At 46.5% G+C, this 17,208-nt stretch overlaps 1 protein-coding gene and 1 long non-coding RNA gene across 3 annotated transcripts; one reads left to right on the plus strand and one right to left on the minus strand.

Annotated features, from left to right (window-relative positions):
• The first annotated feature begins 32 nt into the window (after positions 1–32).
• Positions 33–14,154, plus strand: SLC25A48 (solute carrier family 25 member 48). 2 transcript variants are annotated; one of them, XM_085073571.1, is made up of 9 exons: positions 117–181; positions 1,966–2,009; positions 2,358–2,473; positions 5,386–5,457; positions 6,127–6,379; positions 7,576–7,824; positions 9,072–9,205; positions 12,411–12,540; positions 13,115–14,154. In XM_085073571.1, the coding sequence occupies exons 4-8, from the start codon at positions 5,392–5,394 to the stop codon at positions 12,531–12,533; spliced, it is 825 nt and encodes a 274-aa protein (XP_084929697.1). In that variant the 5' UTR covers positions 117–181; positions 1,966–2,009; positions 2,358–2,473; positions 5,386–5,391; the 3' UTR covers positions 12,534–12,540; positions 13,115–14,154. The 2 variants fall into 2 exon arrangements, with proteins under 2 accessions (XP_084929696.1, XP_084929697.1); XM_085073570.1 differs by lacking the exon at positions 2,358–2,473 and having other exon boundaries at positions 33–181.
• Positions 14,155–14,211: 57 nt separating this feature from the next.
• On the minus strand, positions 14,212–17,147 carry LOC146431205 (uncharacterized). The gene is made up of 5 exons (XR_014854905.1): positions 17,004–17,147; positions 16,618–16,787; positions 16,453–16,544; positions 14,395–14,556; positions 14,212–14,307 (listed from the first exon to the last, which is right to left on the minus strand). It is a non-coding gene; the product is annotated as an uncharacterized LOC146431205 (long non-coding RNA).
• Positions 17,148–17,208: the final 61 nt, after the last annotated feature.

Below are 17,208 nucleotides of genomic sequence, written 5' to 3' on the forward strand. Positions count from 1 at the left end.
GTGATGTCACAGCGCTTGGAAGCCGCGGGCGCGGAACGCGGAGCGCGGAGCGGCGCAGGGACCCCGCAGTGCTGCCCGCGGGCATCCGCAGCCCCCGGGGACCGCAGCCCGGCGGGACGGGCTGGGCGGCACAGCATGGGCAGCGTGCAGATGCAGGACTTCGTGGCGGGCTTGGTGGGCGGTGAGTGATGCCGTGAGCGCGGCTGGGGAGCAGCGGAGGTGCCTGGGGTTAAAATCCTCCCTGTCACCCACGGGCTGTGCCTCTGCCCGGCGTCTCCCGCGGTTTAATCCCACTTCCACGGGCGGGAGACTTAAAATTCAAGTCTCAGAATGTGTGATGCTGCTGTGCGGGACAGACTTCCAGAGGCTCCCGCCGGTTCTCCTGTCCTTGTCCCCGGGGCTGGAAGTGCCACCGGGCTCAGAGGGCGCTAGCAGATGTCAGCCCGGGGTTCCCCGTGTCCCCATCCCCGGGAGAGGCACTGCCGGGCTTGGACCCCACTGTTCCATCACAGTCACGGGGCTAATGGCCAGGGCAGGGATGGATCCTGTCTGTTGGGAATTCTGATGGCAAACACCGGGAAGCAGATATTAGAAAGAGAAGGAAACCAAACGACTCGTGGAGGCAGCAGTAATGGGACAAAGTTTACAGAACTGAGAGATGCCCGCTGGGTTTGCCAGCTGACAGTGACCAGCTCCACTGCCCCAGGGGCTGCAGCAGGACTGTTTCACCGTGACACCAGCCACCACAGAGCAAACCTCTGCCCAGTGACCCTTCACACCTGACACAGGAGAAGGTGTGAGGTGGCTCACGGGTGTCCTGCCAGAAGAGGTTAATAAGTTAGCTGACTATAAACTCCAAAACCTCTGCCAAAAGTTTGCATGAGCCACTGGTTTTTGGATCTCTGTAGCCTGTGGTTGGTCTCTCTGCCCCACTGCCCTGCGCTGTTGCTGCACACCCCCTGCAATGGGACAGGATGTCCCAGGAGGTGAACAGCCACCAGTGCTCAGCCACAGTGACAGCTGAGAGCTGTCATGCATAGCACTAGACTATGGGTGGTCTCAGGTCCAGGAGGAGAGGGGATATTTTTTACCACATTTTTAGTAAAGTCATAATGTGTCGACCAAGGACATGATGCTCTTTTCAGTACTAACCCACTATGAGTGAGAAATTGCATGTAGTCCCCAAAGCACCTGTGGGCACTGGTTTGCACAGAGACTTGCTGGTGAGGATGCATCACAAACTACCCACTGTCTCCACAAACCCTAAAAACTGCCAGTGTTGCTTGTAACAAACACACAGAACCATATCCTGGCCATGGCACACCGATTGTTCCATTCTCCTGGAGAAGAGGGAAACCAAGCTGTGCTCTGTCCTGCCATGAGAGCTCCTGGCAGTAGCAGTGTGAGTAGGTGGGTGGATGGTAAGAGAAAATGGTTTCTTACCAGAGAACCATGGGGAATAAGGTAGGATGGCACTGGAAAGATCTATTCAGAGCAGGATCTTCTGTACCTGTATTCCTTCTGACAGGTATCTCTATAAACTCATGTTAAACCAGCAAAGGATGAGGAGCACCCATTAGCACTCAGCTCTAGGACATCTCCCTCCGAGCCAGGAGAAAGAATTTCCTTGTGTCTTACAGGAATCTCATCATTTTGAGAGTTAAAATTTGGGCTTACAGGAGCGCAAAAGGGGTTGGTCATGGACAGGACATAGAAACATGACTTCTCCTTCTCTGGTGCCTTTGAGATGTAAAGCTGAAACCTCCAGGAGAGTGTACTCAGAAAAGTGTTTAAACTCAGCTTTTAGCTGCAGTCAGGGACAGGGCACTATGCTGGTCATTTCTCTGGCTGGGCCCCTTATAACTGTTCCTGTGGAAATGTCTTCTCTCCTCTAAACCCATTGCATCCTGTCCTGGCACAAAAGCTTCTTCGATGTTTGGCGTAATGCTTTGCTTTCATCCCCAGGAATTGCCAGCGTGGTTGCAGGCCATCCCCTGGACACGGTCAAGGTAAAACACTTTGAACTGTGATCACATGCCCTCACCCAAACCCCCACCCATCCAGACCTTCTCTCTAGGTGATGCTTAAAGGATTTCCGCTTGGAATTTGGAATGTTTTCCCAGACTTTCTTCCTCTCCAATGCTCATTCTGAATGAGAAACTAAAAGAACTGATTGATAACGTGCGAGTTCCTCTGTGGAGAATTAATGCTGAAAATTAACCCAGCCTTACTTAATGTGTGGTTCATTGAACAGTTCTGCCAATGTTTTATTGAACTTTGCCACAGACTAGTATTCAAAGGGCAATGAGGGAACTGTATTTGTTTTGCTGCAGGCATATTTTTATGTGTTTCCCTAGTGCTGGCAATGCTGGAAGGGCAGAGTGCTGAAATTGTTAACCCAGGGCTGTGACACACAGTGTTTATGATTCCTGCAAGATAATTATTCCTCCAACAGAAGGATTTAGTGAAGAAGGTACTTGTTAGCAAGACGCAGACAAGCCCATGCACACACCAATCCATCCTGACTCAACCAAGTTGACCATCCCTACTGATGAAGAGATAGAGAGGAGGATCCCGTTCCTTTCTCTTTTTGTACAGGCATTTCTGGGCAGCTTTCATCACTTCAGCTTCTCTGCCCTTGTTGGAGTTGTTTAGCCTGAAGAATAGAAGGCTCCAGGGAAATCTTATTGTGGCCTCCCTGTACCTGAAGGGGGCCTAAAATAAAGGGAATTTATCACAGGGCCTTGCAATAGGACAAAGGGTAGTGGGTTTAAATGGAAAGAGAATAGGTTTCAATTAGATATAAGGAAGTCTTATACAAATAGGTGATAAAACACTGGCACAGGCTGTCCAGAGAGGTAGGGGGGATGTCCCATCCCTGGAAACATTCAAGGACGGGATGGTTGGGGCTCAGAGCAACCTGGTCTAGCTGGAGAAGTCCCTGCTCACTGCAGGGAGATTGAAATAGATGGCCTTAAAAAATCCCTTTCTACTCAAGCTATTCTATGACTCTGTGACTCTGTTCCCTGCTCTGGTTCAAGCCTGGTTCTGGCACCAGGCAGGGCTTCCAGTTGTGGCAAACCCAAAAGCCACTGGTCCTGTTTGCACCTTAAAGACCTTTGGAGGGTGATGAAGAGGAGGCAGGGCCCAGCACAGCTCACACCACATCCCTCCCCAGCCATCACAGCCATCCCCTTGCCCACAGCAGGCTCTCCTGGGATCAGAGATTCCCGGCCAGCCCTATCCTGTCTGAGCTGCTGAGGTGATACGAACCCCAAGGGCATCCCTGAGCAAAGGTGGGTGCAGACCCCACACAGGAGGAGCCACAAGGCTGCCCACCCCACCCAGCCATGGGCAGGGCACGGGCAGCAAAGGCAATCCCCATTTCAGGCTGGTGGTCATGGCAGCATTGCCACGTTTGGGGGAGTTTGGCAATGCGAATCCTGCTGGGAAACATTGAGTTTCTGGATGCCAAGAGAGAGCAAGCCCATCCTTCAGGGCTTATAAAGACAACTGTCAGGCTGCCCCTCTGTTGCCCTCGGCTTTGGGCAAGGCTTTGCCTCAGGAATACCAAGCAGGCAGACTTGTTGTCTTTCCAAATTTAGGAGCAGCAAAGTGGAAAAGAGTTTTTACACAGCACTAGGCCAGGAAAAGGGCTGCTCAGCAGCATCTGCAGCCTCCAGGGAATCAGGGGTCCTTCCCCACCTTGGGGAGGAGGCAGAACTGAGTGTAAGGCTCTGTGGGCTAAATGGCATCTACACCACCGTTCCGATCAAGCAGGCTTCCTCCTTCATCCACCTCTTCCCAGCACTGCAGCTTCCATCAAACCTCAGCAGCTGTTTTTTCCTATGTCCTCACAAAATTTTAAAAGTTGTGCTTTTACTCACTTTTCATCTTTCCTGTCACATTAATTTCCCCAGAACTTTCTTCAGCTTCTGGTTATCATCCAAGAGCCCTATCTAGTCAAAACATAACAAAAAGGAGAATTTTCCAGAGGAATGTCCATACTGGTAGCAGCTGACTTTGTTACAGATATCAGCAGGGATTTCAGTGCTGGGTGTTAACAGATTATCTAAGGGACATGTGTGCAAGAACCAGATTGTGAGAACATTCAGTTGCCCTCAGTTACTCAAAAAATATATTAACTTGAACCTTTTAAATACCGGGTTACTGTGTAAAGAAAAAAACAAGCCCATAGAGACAAAGAGGAAATGTCTGGGCTAAGATGAAGCCAGGAGGGAACTCAGGGCTGGGCGCTGTGGTCAGTTGGGGTGCAGCCACCTCCCCCAAGTCCTCCCCAGCCCCATTATCCCCGGTGTAAGTCACACTGTGCCCTCTCTGCACCCCTGAGCCTGCCTGCATTGCACAACGTGTGCTGCATGAGCCACAGCAGCATCTTCATGTGCCAGCTTGTTCTGAGGGCTCAGGAAATATTCTACTTTTGCAGAATTTTTCTTGCTTCATCCCAGTGTAAATCAGGATCCAGCGGAGGGGATTGGACACTGTCCCTGCAGACCTCATTGCTAGCAGCAATGCAGATGAATATGGTCAGAAACGCTGTTGCCATTCCTTAAAAACATTCCTGATGGAGCACATGCGAGTGACTTCCTATAAAAAATGAGCTCTGGCCTCAGCCAACCTCTAAGCACCAAAAATCCATCCCTTGTTAGGATGTTTCTAGTGCAACCTTGTGAGCAGATTGAATGAAAGATGATCTACACATTACGTATGAGAAGATGAAAGTATGCTGAATCCTGTAGGCTTTGGTGTGACTTACATGCTATTTCCTACCTCTGCTGGAAAGTGTATAACCAAATTGTTTTCTAGAAATAAAATGTCATTTTTTGAAATTATGTGAAAATGTATTTTTGAGTGAAGCATGGAGAATTTCTGAGATAGTGCTGAATTATTTTGGCTCCATTTAGTATCTCTATGCCTTAAAATCCACCTTGGAGCAGAAGGGCCCCAGAAGTCTCCCAGGCAAGCCCACCTCTCCTCTCTTCAGCAACACATCCCAGCCTTCCCTGAGAGTCTCCAAATGGAGAAGACCACATCAATCTCCAATTTCCACATTAATCAGGCCCTTGCCAATGACAGCACTGCACACCAGCAGCCTGCTGTGCTGGGTCAGGGTGGCTGGTCCAGACTGACAGTCATCGATTCCAGATGTTGCAGCAAGCTTCAGGCTGTGAGATCCAGCTTAGCCTTGCTTCTGGCAAAGTTCAAGGGGGTGGATGCACATATATCTTATTTTATTGCTCAGTTCCCTTTACAACTAAGGAAGAACTTGCTCTCAAAGCAAAGTACACATTGTTTACGTAGCATGAGCTTTCACTGGACTGGAAGCATGGGATTTTAATCGTGTTTTACAAATGTCTTTTGCAGACTCGTATGCAAGCTGGACAAGGATATGGAAATACACTCAACTGCGTTCTCACTGTGTACAGAAATGAGTCTGTAAGTACTTCATCTTACTTTAAATGGTCTGGTAGAAACTGGAAGTCAATAAATAGATAAATACATAAAAAAATTATACAAAATGCTGTTGACACTAGCAGTTATATAAAGGCCAATAAAGTTGATTCAATTGAGCCTGAAAATCCCTACAGCCTTGTCTTGCTGAACTCTAAGGTAGCTCTCTTAGTGACTCCTCTAGGGACAAGACAGATCCCTGGCATGGAATGATCAGTGTCTCCACATGGGTTTGGGTGTTGCAGCCACAGTGACTCTTTTGCCTGATCCTGATGGCAAAGGTCTCCCAGGGGGATTTTGCTGACTTTGGTGAGGCCAATAAGAGGAACAATACTGTCTATAAGAGGAACTTCTACATGGGTTCCTGTGCTTTCAAACATATCCTGTATTCTGCACAATCTTTATAAGCCTTTAGCAGCACGAACCAATTTCCTTCGCTCAGCATGTGCAAACAGTTGGTTCCAGGAGACATCTGCTACTTGGATTTGCATTTCATCCCTGTCTGTGGCAGGGGATTGGAACAAGATGACTTTCAAAATCCTTTCCAACCCAAACCATTCTGTGATTTTGCAATTTCTAACCTGCTAGACAAGCTGGGGTTTACGCTGCTCAGTCCTGTTCAGTCCTCTAAGCCCTGCTGCCTTTCCTGGGTAGGTGGCTGGCTTCTTCAAGGGCATGGCCTTCCCGCTGGCCAGCATTGGTGTCTACAGCTCGGTGGTGTTCGGGGTGTTCAGCAGCACGCAGCGGCTCCTGAGCCAGCTGCGCCACGGCGACCCGGCCAGCGCGCCCTCGCTCACCGACATGACTGTGGCCAGCATCGTCACAGGGGTCATCTCCGTGGGCATCGGCACACCCGTGGAGCTGGTGAAGATAAGGCTACAGATGCAAACAGAGCCGTACAAAAAAGGTAGGAAGCGAGAGTTCCTTTGTGCTGTCTGTGCCAGTCCATGGTGCGTACACAGGGCTTTATGACAACTGTTTCAAGGCCTGGCTCTCTGCTGCCTTGTGCTGCTGCAGGTGGGCTAAATATTCCCTCTTTTGCCTGAGGATGGACTCCATCCTGCTCAGCTCAAGGGGAGGGTTTTTATCAATGGTATTTCCAGCCAGCTGGTATCTATGAGGAACATGAGGCAGATCTGTCCAGGAGCAGAAGCTGCAGGAGCTGTGAGTCCCTGGGCTGTTGGGTCCCCAGAGATCCCAGCAGCAGCACCACAGTTCCAGCAGCAATGCCAGCTCCCCATCTCCCTCTGCACACTCTCTGTCCACATTTATTTGCCCATAAACCTCTCTCTGTTATCCCACCCTTCTCTGTTCAAAGCAACACTTTCCCATTTACATTTGAAAACCGCTGACTTATTTTACACAGGGTGCCAGGTAGCCCAGGTGTGGGCAGGATGGGTCAGGAGGGGACACCAGCACTATGGCAGTGGGTGGCTGCTCCCTGTCCACTAGCTGCAGGCAGAAGGAGCTGCTTTGGCTCTAGACAGCAGCTGAATTTCCCTGCAGGCTGCCAGCATGGAGCAAACCCCACCAGAGCACATGCACAGCTGAATGAAGACATGGAGCAACTTCAGAGCTGAACAGCTTGGATTTCAGCACTTCACCTTTCTCATAATTACAGTCACGGTGTTTTACTGTGAAATGCTGGCATTTTTGTGCTGCTTTGATAAAACAATATTATGTCCATTTTTAAAGCCTCCTTGCAGCTTAGCAACCTTTTGTTCTTTTACAAAAACAACTTGGTCTGCATGGGAAGCGCCAGACTCTGAAGATGTCAAGGCTTTCAAAGATGTGACTTGGCATAAGTTGAAGTTAAAATCCATGAAAATTGGGCACATGGCCTTAAACTCATTTGGAAATCTCAATATGCACACGCCTATTGGGAGGCATGCCATGCATCTAAGAAAAATCTGTCTTGATTTTTCTAAATGTCCTCTGAAAATGGACCTAAGTACTCTCTCCTAAACTTTTTTCCCATGCTATATGTTGACCCTAGCAGAAGAAAAGGGATGGCAGCAACTTGTAATCGATGGCAGTGGGCTTTGGAGAGGAATTCTGTGGTAATATATCTATTCTAACGGTTGTACTTTTTTTTTTTCCTAGCAAACGTTAAGCTAAAATCCACAACTCCTGGATCTCCTGTGTACCGAGGCCCAATTCACTGCTTTAGGACAATCCTACAGAAAGAGGGGATAGCAGGAGTGTACCGAGGCACAGTATCTATGCTCCTGAGGGATGTTCCCGGGTACTGCGCCTATTTCATCCCTTATGCATGGTTCTGTGACTGGATAACTCCTGACGGAAGCATTTCTCCTAATGCCTTCTCTATCTGGATGGCAGGGGGTGTAGCAGGTAAGCACCTTTACTCCCTCACAGCAAAACAAGGACAGGAAGGTTCTCAGAGCAGATTATGGGGATGACTCAAGGGCCAACACATCCTCCTGAACACCAGGAGAGGACCTGGAACTGAACGACCTTCCTCGCCCAGGGCAGGTTCCCTGGCACCAGGGCTGCACTTTATGGCTTGACAAACTTTATGGAAGTTGTGTTATCAGACCTTCCTTGGGCTCAGTGTCAGTGAGGAGAACAGCCAGCGCCTTCACTTCCTCAGATGCCTCAGGGCAGCCTGGCAATCACACTGCCAGGGATTCATGGCAGCCAAGATGCCTGCAGAAGAGGACTTCAACCTGTTGGCTGCCCACCAGGAGGGTGTGCACCTACCCACACCTGGCAGAAGACAAGTTGACTGTTACAGATCTTCTTCTTTCTTCCATGTGCACACCTGCCAGTCAGACTGGCACGTGTGTCCCTCACTACATGAAATATCACCCCTACACCCACTCCCCACTTCTTGGCCGTTTCTAAATTGCAGATCCATAAAGGCAAGTCAATCCTCAGGTATACGACCTGAGCCATTAGCTCAGGTAATGATAACAAGATGCCTTCTCCGTTTCTCCTCAAATAAAGAGGCACCTGGTGCATCTGGACAGCTTTTCTAGTGTGTCCCAACACTCATGCAGCTCCAGACAAACTCTTGTCTGTCCAGCTGGACTGTGGATTGCAGTTGTGTGCTGATCTTTCCAGAGGCCAACCATCCTGCTCAGCTGCAGGCTGATCACTGTATATAGACGTTTCTCTAGAGGAATGATACGGTTTCTCACTGTGGGGATCCTAATCCTGGCAGCCTGAGATGCACCTGCCTCTTACATGTATCCTCAGCTCAAACTGTGCTTTACAATGGAATTATCAGAAGACTCCATTTTTTCTGAAATCGTCCCAAGAGGCAGCTCAGGCTCTTCCCAAGGCATGTCTGTATTCCACCAGAAACATGGCAGAAGATGTATTTGCACCTGGAGAAGACACTTCTGGGTTGCCTGCATCTGGTTAGCAGCATAACCTCCAAAATCTGAATGATTCCTCCAGAAACAGGGAACTCTGCTCCCAGAAATGCTGTTTCTGTGCCTGAGCAGGCTGGATGCCCTGACATGGAAATCGCATGAATATGGTGTGATAGATGAGAAGTGAATTTCTGAGTTCACTGACCTGCAGCCAAGAAAGTATACAGAAGGAATTATTCAAATACTTCTGCATTTTTCTAGGAGCTGTTTCCTGGGCAGTATCTACTCCAATGGATGTTGTGAAAAGTCGACTTCAGGCAGATGGAGTTTATTTAAACCAGTACAAAGGGACCCTTGACTGCATGTTGCAGAGCTACCAGAATGAGGGCTTAAAAGTAAGTGATATTTGAAGTAAAACCTGGTTATTAGGTATTTATTTTTCAATTGGAAAATACGGTGGCTGTTAAAAACCTATCTGCAGGGTTGAGAGACAGCTAAAGCCAGTTAGTGGTAAATTATTATAATGGCAGTAGGTAATTATAATGTAGATTCCTTCTAAATCACAATAGTGTCAGTAATAATGCATGTTACACAATGAAGAACTGAATGACTGGGGGTCACACACTGCTGCTGTAATTAACTTCAAACAACACTTCATGTTAGTGCACTTAACCATGGATATAATTTGACTTACCATAAATCAGAGGTAAAAAGTCTTACCTCCATGATTGCTTCTACAAAATGCAGAGGTCAGATGTTTCCCACTTGGTGTCAATTAACTCATTCCAGTGGGACTGTGCTGGCACTCTGGGTGTGCCTGGTCATCTGGGCAATGCTTTGGTGCACCAAGTGCTGAGTTTTGCACTTCTCACCCTCATTTGGCACCAAGAGACAGCTGATTGTAAGCATTCTGAAATCAGAATTGCTTTAGTTTCAAAAATGAAGAAGAACTGCATGCCAAAAAACTTATCTCCCTTCTCTGACTTTGTTAGTGTAATAAAAGATATTTGTTTTACCTGCAAACTCTGTTCCAGTTAAATTGGAATGGCAGAGAACAAGGGTTTGCAGCTTTATTGCATTGCCAAGGCATGGTTGTGGAAGTAACAAATTTCTGATATTGAAATAAATCTGTATTTATCATTGGAACATCATGTCAACTCTTAGTTCCAAAGTGTTAATTTCCACATTCAGAGAGAAATGTAACAAGTTACAAACAGAAAGATAACCTGGAAAATTACAAGTCAGTGTGGTTTCAATATTTGTCAGCATGCCACTATGTTATGCCAGCTGTCACAGGAGCCTGTGGTCTGGTTCAGATTTTGCCACTGAGTGAAGAAAGTCTCATTCATGTGAAGCACAAGCACCTGGAGAGATGCTGAGCACTGTGCTTGGACAGTCAGAGCAGGGACAGGACACCCAGGCTCTATGGTACCTGCCTTGTGCAGTCCACTTGGTGTGCACTCGCGCTGTAGGGTGGCTGAAATGGGAATTTCCATGTCTTTTCCCTTCTCTCTCCATCCTCATCCTCATCCTCATCCTCATCCTCACCCTCACCCTCACCCTCACCCTCACCCTCACCCTCACCCTCACCCTCACCCTCCTTGTCCTGCCTGAATCAACAACTAAAAGGGTTTTCTGTTGGAGTTCTGAAATTCTTGCAGTTTTTCTGCTGTTACACCTGGCAGCCATCAGTAGGACTGAGTAATAAACGATGGCAAGACTGGATCCTGCTCTTGTGAGGAAAATATTTTAAATGTTGGGAGACTCATGACTGACAAATGGCAAACCAGGGCAAGATGTTTTCATTCTGGGACAAAGGAACAGAATTCTCAGTGCTGGAAATAACTGCCTGATGTACACAGAGAAACGTAACTATAACCCTTGTCTTTCTCCATAGCCAGGTGTGTTCATTCTGATGAGAAAAAATTATGCCTCTAGACTTTTCATCCTAAATCTTGATTATTATTTAACTTGGCCCTCTTGAGTTACTTCGTGGATAGTGCAAAAACATTGAATTTCCTCCTAGAAACTTCTCTTTCCTTACAAAATAAGACATCCCAATAAATCAAATAATATTCTCAATGTTCCAACATTGCAATTTCACATTGCAAGCTCTATCTAAATTATGTGAACATATTTTGATTCTATCTCATACAAATCAGTGCTATGCTTTGGATTTATTTGATAGAATACAAGGTATGATGGTGTTTAGTAGATTTCAGTAATTTCTGGGGGAAAACTGGTTAGACACTTAAATCTATAGGTTTCTGGTCTTGGAGCCAAGGTTTTCTATTGTTTCTTGCAGTAGCTGTGGGAACCTTGCCACTGTAAAGGGGCTTGATTGATGAAGTTCATTTTCATTTCTCTTCTGATCTTGTGGTATTTAGATTAGTGAACGTGGCACTGAGCTTTGGTGGTGAATGGAGTGATTCTGTGAGAAGCAGGCCAGCAGAGATGCTGCCTGCAACCATCATTTTGTGAGCAGGCTCACCCCAAAGAGAGCAGTTTGTGCACATCCTTGCACACACGAGGGTGTGGTGTTTGTAGCAAGGGGGCTTCAAAGAGACACCAGTCAAGGCCAGGAGTCAGGAGTGACAAGACCCCTCTCCACTTCCCAAGCACTTAAAAAGCCTCATAACCTTTCACTCTTGCACATGCCAGTGCCTTTGAAAAATAAATATATTGAGCTGAATAAGGAAAATCTGGAAGCTGGTATTTATTATCTTAATGAAAGAAAGCCCTGAGCTAGGTATGGGTACCAAAGTTTGTCCTTAGGAAGACACGTGTGAAAATACCAGCTTCTATCAAATATTTTTCCCAAAGGCAGTAGTGAGAGAGTTCTCAGCAAGGTACAGAGGACTGGTTTTCATTTGGTTGAGAAATTCCTTCTATGCTCAAAGGTGAAACCTGAAAAACAGTCCACCTGGTACAGAGCCCACACAGCTGGGCTGGCTCGCAGCCACACCGCTCCCTCTCTGCTTGCCAAACGCCTTCTGTGCCCACAGACCCAACCCCAGGGCTCAGAGCACTTCCTGTATGAAAACAGAGCCTTCTTGTACCCTGGGGTGAGCACGATCCCCACATGTTTATGTATGCAAAGGGAAGGAAGGGCAGGCTGGATGAGGCTTGGAGCAGTGTGGTCTAGGGAAGGTGTCCCTCTCCATGGCAGGGGGTTAGAACAAGGTGAGCTTGAGGGACCCTGCCAACCCAGAGCACTCTGTGGTTCTGTCATTCCAGGATTGTAGTTAGGTAGGACAATGCTGGAAGACATGTTAGATTTCTTGCTTTCCATGAGAACAGTTTTTACCCTTTATCTTGTAGCTCTGGCTACAGGATGGAGATGTACAGATCTGTACATACAAGATGGTATGTACAGATGGAGGTCCATAGGGAGCACAGAGCACAATGACACCAAACCAGAGACTTCTGGATTGCATTCCCATTCTCCAGGGCAGAGCTCAGCAGTGGGAGCGTATCTTCCAAACAAACGAAAAAGATTTGGTTCTTCAGAATCCCACCAGGACTTCATCCAATGTTTTCTTCCTCTTCTTAAAATAGCCAGTGTATTCCTATGCTCTAACCTTTCTCCAACCCCAACAGGTCTTTTTTAGGGGCCTCACGGTTAATACAGTGCGAGGATTCCCATCGAGTGCTGCCATGTTTCTTGGCTATGAATTTTCTCTCAAAGCAATGAAAAGATGGCAAACTGAGACCAATCCCTAACTTCCAGGTCAGCACATAAAGACCCTCGAGCTTTATTAAAATTACAGAATTAATCTTTGAATCAAATAGAACTGTAATTGTATAGATCCTCTGAAACTCATATAACTTACCTGGTTATACACCTGAATAGCCAAACATGATTTGTGTCTGTGGGATTCAGAGCAGACAGCAAATGTGCCAATGGATTTTAGTTTCAGTCCACATCTCCTGGAGCTTCAGTGTAATCTGTTCTGGTTGTTTTGATTATTTTAATTAACATCAATCAGAAATGAAAATTTGAGAGGAGATTATTCTCTAATATTTTACAAGTTCTGAAATACCATTTTTACTATAGTCCCTGCACAGTATTCTTTCCTCCCTTGTTCCATCCACAAAAATATGAAATTAGGCTCTTTCAAAGTGCCTTGACTATCAACTCACTGTTTCACTCTTTCTCTCATTAACTTAGATTTGCATAAAGGAGCAGCATTAAAAATATCTGATTAAAGAAACTTTTTTAGCAGCTAGATACTCAAGATTTTTCTTGGTGGTCTTTTCTCTTTTCTGCAGTACTTCATAAATCTCCTTTCTTATTTCAAAAGTGTTGCCAAGAAGACCAGAAAGTCTCCTGCTTTCCTGAGCCAAATCAGCAGTGTGGTGTTGGTGAGAGCTCAGCTGCTCTGACTGAAGACTCCCATCCTGCAGCTACAGCCACTGCTGTGGACACTTAGTCTGTGGAGGACTCTGAGAATGGCACCATCTCAGTCAAAGACTATTTTATTATCAAATCTTTCACTGTTAACTAAGAACACCTTAATAATTCCTGTGGTGCTGGTGGGCTTTTTCACCAATGACATTTTACCTATTGAGCCAGGAAAACAACTTCCTTCCCTTTCCCAAGGGATGTACCCTCACATCACCAAGGGAGCGTCTTTTGTACAATGGTGTTACAACACTCGTCTGTTTTGAGAAAAAGGAAGGGAGAAAATGTGGTGGATACACAGGTGCTTTTTCTGTGGGAAGGTCTGGATTCCCACCAAATCCTAGCTGGCTTTCAGGTTCGAAGAAGTGGCTGACTCCTCCCATACAAATACTTGTGTTCTACATCAGAGTTTGGCACAATTTAACAAATTATCATGAAAAATGTGAAGGGCTTCAACAACTTCAGTCTGTTATCCAAGGTATAAATTAAATTGGGACACAGGAGGATGTTCAATTCAGAGATTAGGCTGCTTTTTTTTAATATAGAAAACAATAAAACAAGTCTGTATTTCATACAGAAGGCTGCCTATTAATTTACACAGCTTGCCTGGTGCAGCCCTCCAGGGCCCTGCAGGTATCTCATTAGACCTTCTGAGCTTCCTGGACTTGCCAGCTGCCAAATCCTGAAGGCATCACTCTGTAGCCTTGAGCAGACCACCACCAAAGGAAGCCTCTTTAGGACACAGCAGACTTCAGACCTCCAGCTCTTTGCTGCAATCCCACTGAGACCACTGGGGCAGGCCCAGTCTCTCTTCGGTCTACCTCAGCCTCTCAATTATTCCAACATCTTTTACATCACTATTACTTCTGTTTATGCTGTTAAATATCCTTATTATTTATTTTCCAAGCTTTTGATGCCAAATCCCAGGAAGAACCAGCTTTGCTGGGACAAGAGGACTCTGGTGGCACTGGCAGGAGAGGCCAAGGGGTAACTGTTTCACATGCAGAGGGACACGTGGCATGGGGGAATAATGTAGGACAACACTGTCATCTGGGAAATGTTCTAGAGAAAGTTTGCCTCTGGAGAAGAGCTCTGGGGGAAAAGCCCAGCGACTGCAGTTTTAGGAGATGCCTTCAAAAATGGTTTCTGAAGACAATGTGGAGCAGCTGTCCAGCTTACCTTTGTAAAAGGAGGAGAAGGAAAGAGGAACTCCTACATCCTCTTCCCTGGATGAATGGAGGAATTGGTCACAACACTTGAAGATCTCAGCAGAAAGTGCCTAAAACTTTGGGTCTGGAGCAGTGTTTGGAAATGGGGTCACCTACTTTGGGCTTCTCATCACTGGGGCCCAGATTAAAAAGAGAAGTGTGCTCTCAGAAGTGACCTTAAAATGTGGAGGGAACAGCTGGTGTTGCTTTATCTCAGGACTTGCCTGTGTGATGGCTCACAGTACCTTTGACCTCCATGAGAACACAGGGAACTGTTTTTGATAAACAATATGGACAAAATTGATGAGCCTTCACACAAGTATTTGTTGCTGTCTGCACTTAAGGATTTATCTTTTCCATGTTGCCTATTTTAATGCATGTATGTAAAACATGCTTTTTAGATGAACAGTATCGTGTCTCCAGGGATAATACTTGGGCAGACTACATTTTTGCTGCAAATAAAGGGTGTGTTTATCAGCCTGCATAATGTAAAATGGACCATGAATTAATTAAACTGATGAGTTCACAATAAGCTGTGTATCTGCATGCTCCTGCCCTCATGGTGCCCAGGTCTGATCCATTCAGTGCTCTCTGGGCAGAAAGCCCTGAGACCCACGCTGGAGTTGCATGGTGATATTGCATGATATTATTCATCCAATTAAACCAGTCTTGAGGTGGGTGCCCAGGATTTGCCTGGACAAAACTCTTGTGTAACACACACCTGCCAGAAGGAGCTGTCAGGGACAGCCATGGGCAGCCTGGTGTGGAAAGGGAGCAGAGGGCTGAAATCTACTCTATATAAATATATATAATACAACTATATATAATATAAACTTATATAATATAAACATATATAATATGAACATAATATAATATAAACATAAAACCATGAAGAGCAAGTGGGAAGTGAATATAAAGCTTTGGCCACTTGATGGCATCCTCATCCCTGGCAGGGCATTTGCTGCTCTCTGGGATTGCCAGGCAATTGCTCCGCGCCTTGCTCCATTCAACCCTGAGCCCAAGTCTGCTGCCAGACCAGCAAATATTCCCTTCCCCCCGGGCAGCCCCACACTGGACAGCCTCTAGATGATTTTGTGGTGACCCTGCCCTGCCAAAGGCTGCCCAGTCTGGCAGTACAGGAGGCAAGCCCCCAACACTCTGGTTAATCAGTGCATCACCCTGCTAGTCTTCACAAGTGAGGAAAATCATGAGTGAGGAAAATCAACTCCAGGCTACCACACGAGGGTTTCAAGGGTGGCAGCAGCACAGGCCACCGTGAAGGAGATTAGGCTGCCTCTGGGTCACTGCTGGTGACACCTTAGGGTTGGGAGAAGCAGCTTTTGAGGACAGCACTCTGTGATAGCCCTTGCTGTGACTGATCACATCCCCAGAGTGCTCAAGGCCAGGTTGGACAGGGCGCTGGTTCAGTGGAAGGTGTCCCTGCCCATGGTAAGTGGGTTGGAAGGAGATGAGCTTTAAGGTGTTTTCCAACCCAAACTCTTCTGTGGTTCTATGATCCCTGCACACAGAGTCTGATAGTTTAGTCCTGCTTTTGCAGTAGTGAGTGTGTGGCTGCGTCACCAAGGAAAGAGGTCCAGTGGTGCTGGGGTTGAGTGACACCACAGGGGCTCAACCCCATGTCCCTAAGCTGAGGGATCACAACTACAATTTATATACACAGAAGACCAACTACAATTTATATACACAGAAGACCAATTTATATACCAGAAGACCAGGTCTGCATCTTGTGAATAATCTTCTTTATGATATACCAAATGCATTAATTTTTGGAAATATCAGTATCATGATCCATGCATAGAAATTAGGATTGCTAAAGAATTTTTCAGGGACCTGGTGCTGGGAGTGTAAAACACACCCTTGCCTGGCAGGCAGACAGACACATAGCTGATTCAGTGGAGCACTAATTACATATGTCGATTTTGTCTCTGAATTACAAAAAAGAAAACCCCTGTGTCAACAGTATTCAGTGTATGGACCAGCTCCCTGTCAGGGCTGTATCCATACTGACCTGCCCTCAGTGGCATGTTCCACACACATGCTGGAGTGGTAGAAGTCATCTGCTTGGTAGCTTGTTCAAGGTGTTTACAGAGCCCCTCATTTCTGAAATAAATACAGTAAATCCTGAAATTGGCAAAAAATGGGAAGGGGGACCAGAAGGACCAGGGACACCTACTTCTGTGTGTTTGTTGCCTGGATTACGAAAGCATATTCAGACCTGTCATCCCTCAAATAAGTCCGTAATTGCTGAACTTTCATGTCTCTGATCACATTCCAACTCTTACAACAGCCTATATTACTTAATGAGGTGCTGGCTGTTTTTCACACTTTATACACTATTAAGTGCTATGGAAGGAAAGAAAGATAACCGCAGCTTAATTCTCTAATTGAAAAAAATCAATCAAACAGGAACCAAATTCCCAGTGAAAACAGTGAAAAGCTGTTTTTCTAGAAAACAGCCCTGACCTGGATGAAAGTCTTTGTGGCTGGGAGAAGCTTTGTGATGTCCATGGGGCGTGGGGTAGGAAGAGGCTGGTGCTGCCCAGCAGCTTTAGCACCTACTGAAACCCTGCCTGCATAGGTGTTTTCCAATGTAAATGATTTTTTGATGGCTCTGGGCCAGGCTGAGATTTTCTCATGCCTTGGGAGTCCCTGCCTGGTGTGTCCCCACCACAAGGGAAGGCAAGATCACAGTCCACATCTCAGTTTCTCTTTTCCTGAGACAGAGGAGTAGGTGACGTCTTTGCAGGCACTAAGATTTATCTCC

The sequence above is a fragment of the Lichenostomus cassidix genome, chromosome 13 (genome assembly GCF_008360975.1).
Source record: "Lichenostomus cassidix isolate B80296 chromosome 13, HeHo_3.0, whole genome shotgun sequence".
Lineage (NCBI taxonomy): Eukaryota > Metazoa > Chordata > Aves > Passeriformes > Meliphagidae > Lichenostomus > Lichenostomus cassidix.

Coding starts and splice junctions, on each gene's coding strand:
- SLC25A48 (XM_085073570.1), top strand. CDS start 136: ATGGGCAGCGTGCAGATGCAGGACTTCGTGGCGGGCTTGGTGGGCG. Junction 2,010..5,385: donor ATCCCCTGGACACGGTCAAG/GTAAAACACTTT, acceptor TGTCTTTTGCAG/ACTCGTATGCAAGCTGGACA. Junction 7,825..9,071: donor GATGGCAGGGGGTGTAGCAG/GTAAGCACCTTT, acceptor GCATTTTTCTAG/GAGCTGTTTCCTGGGCAGTA.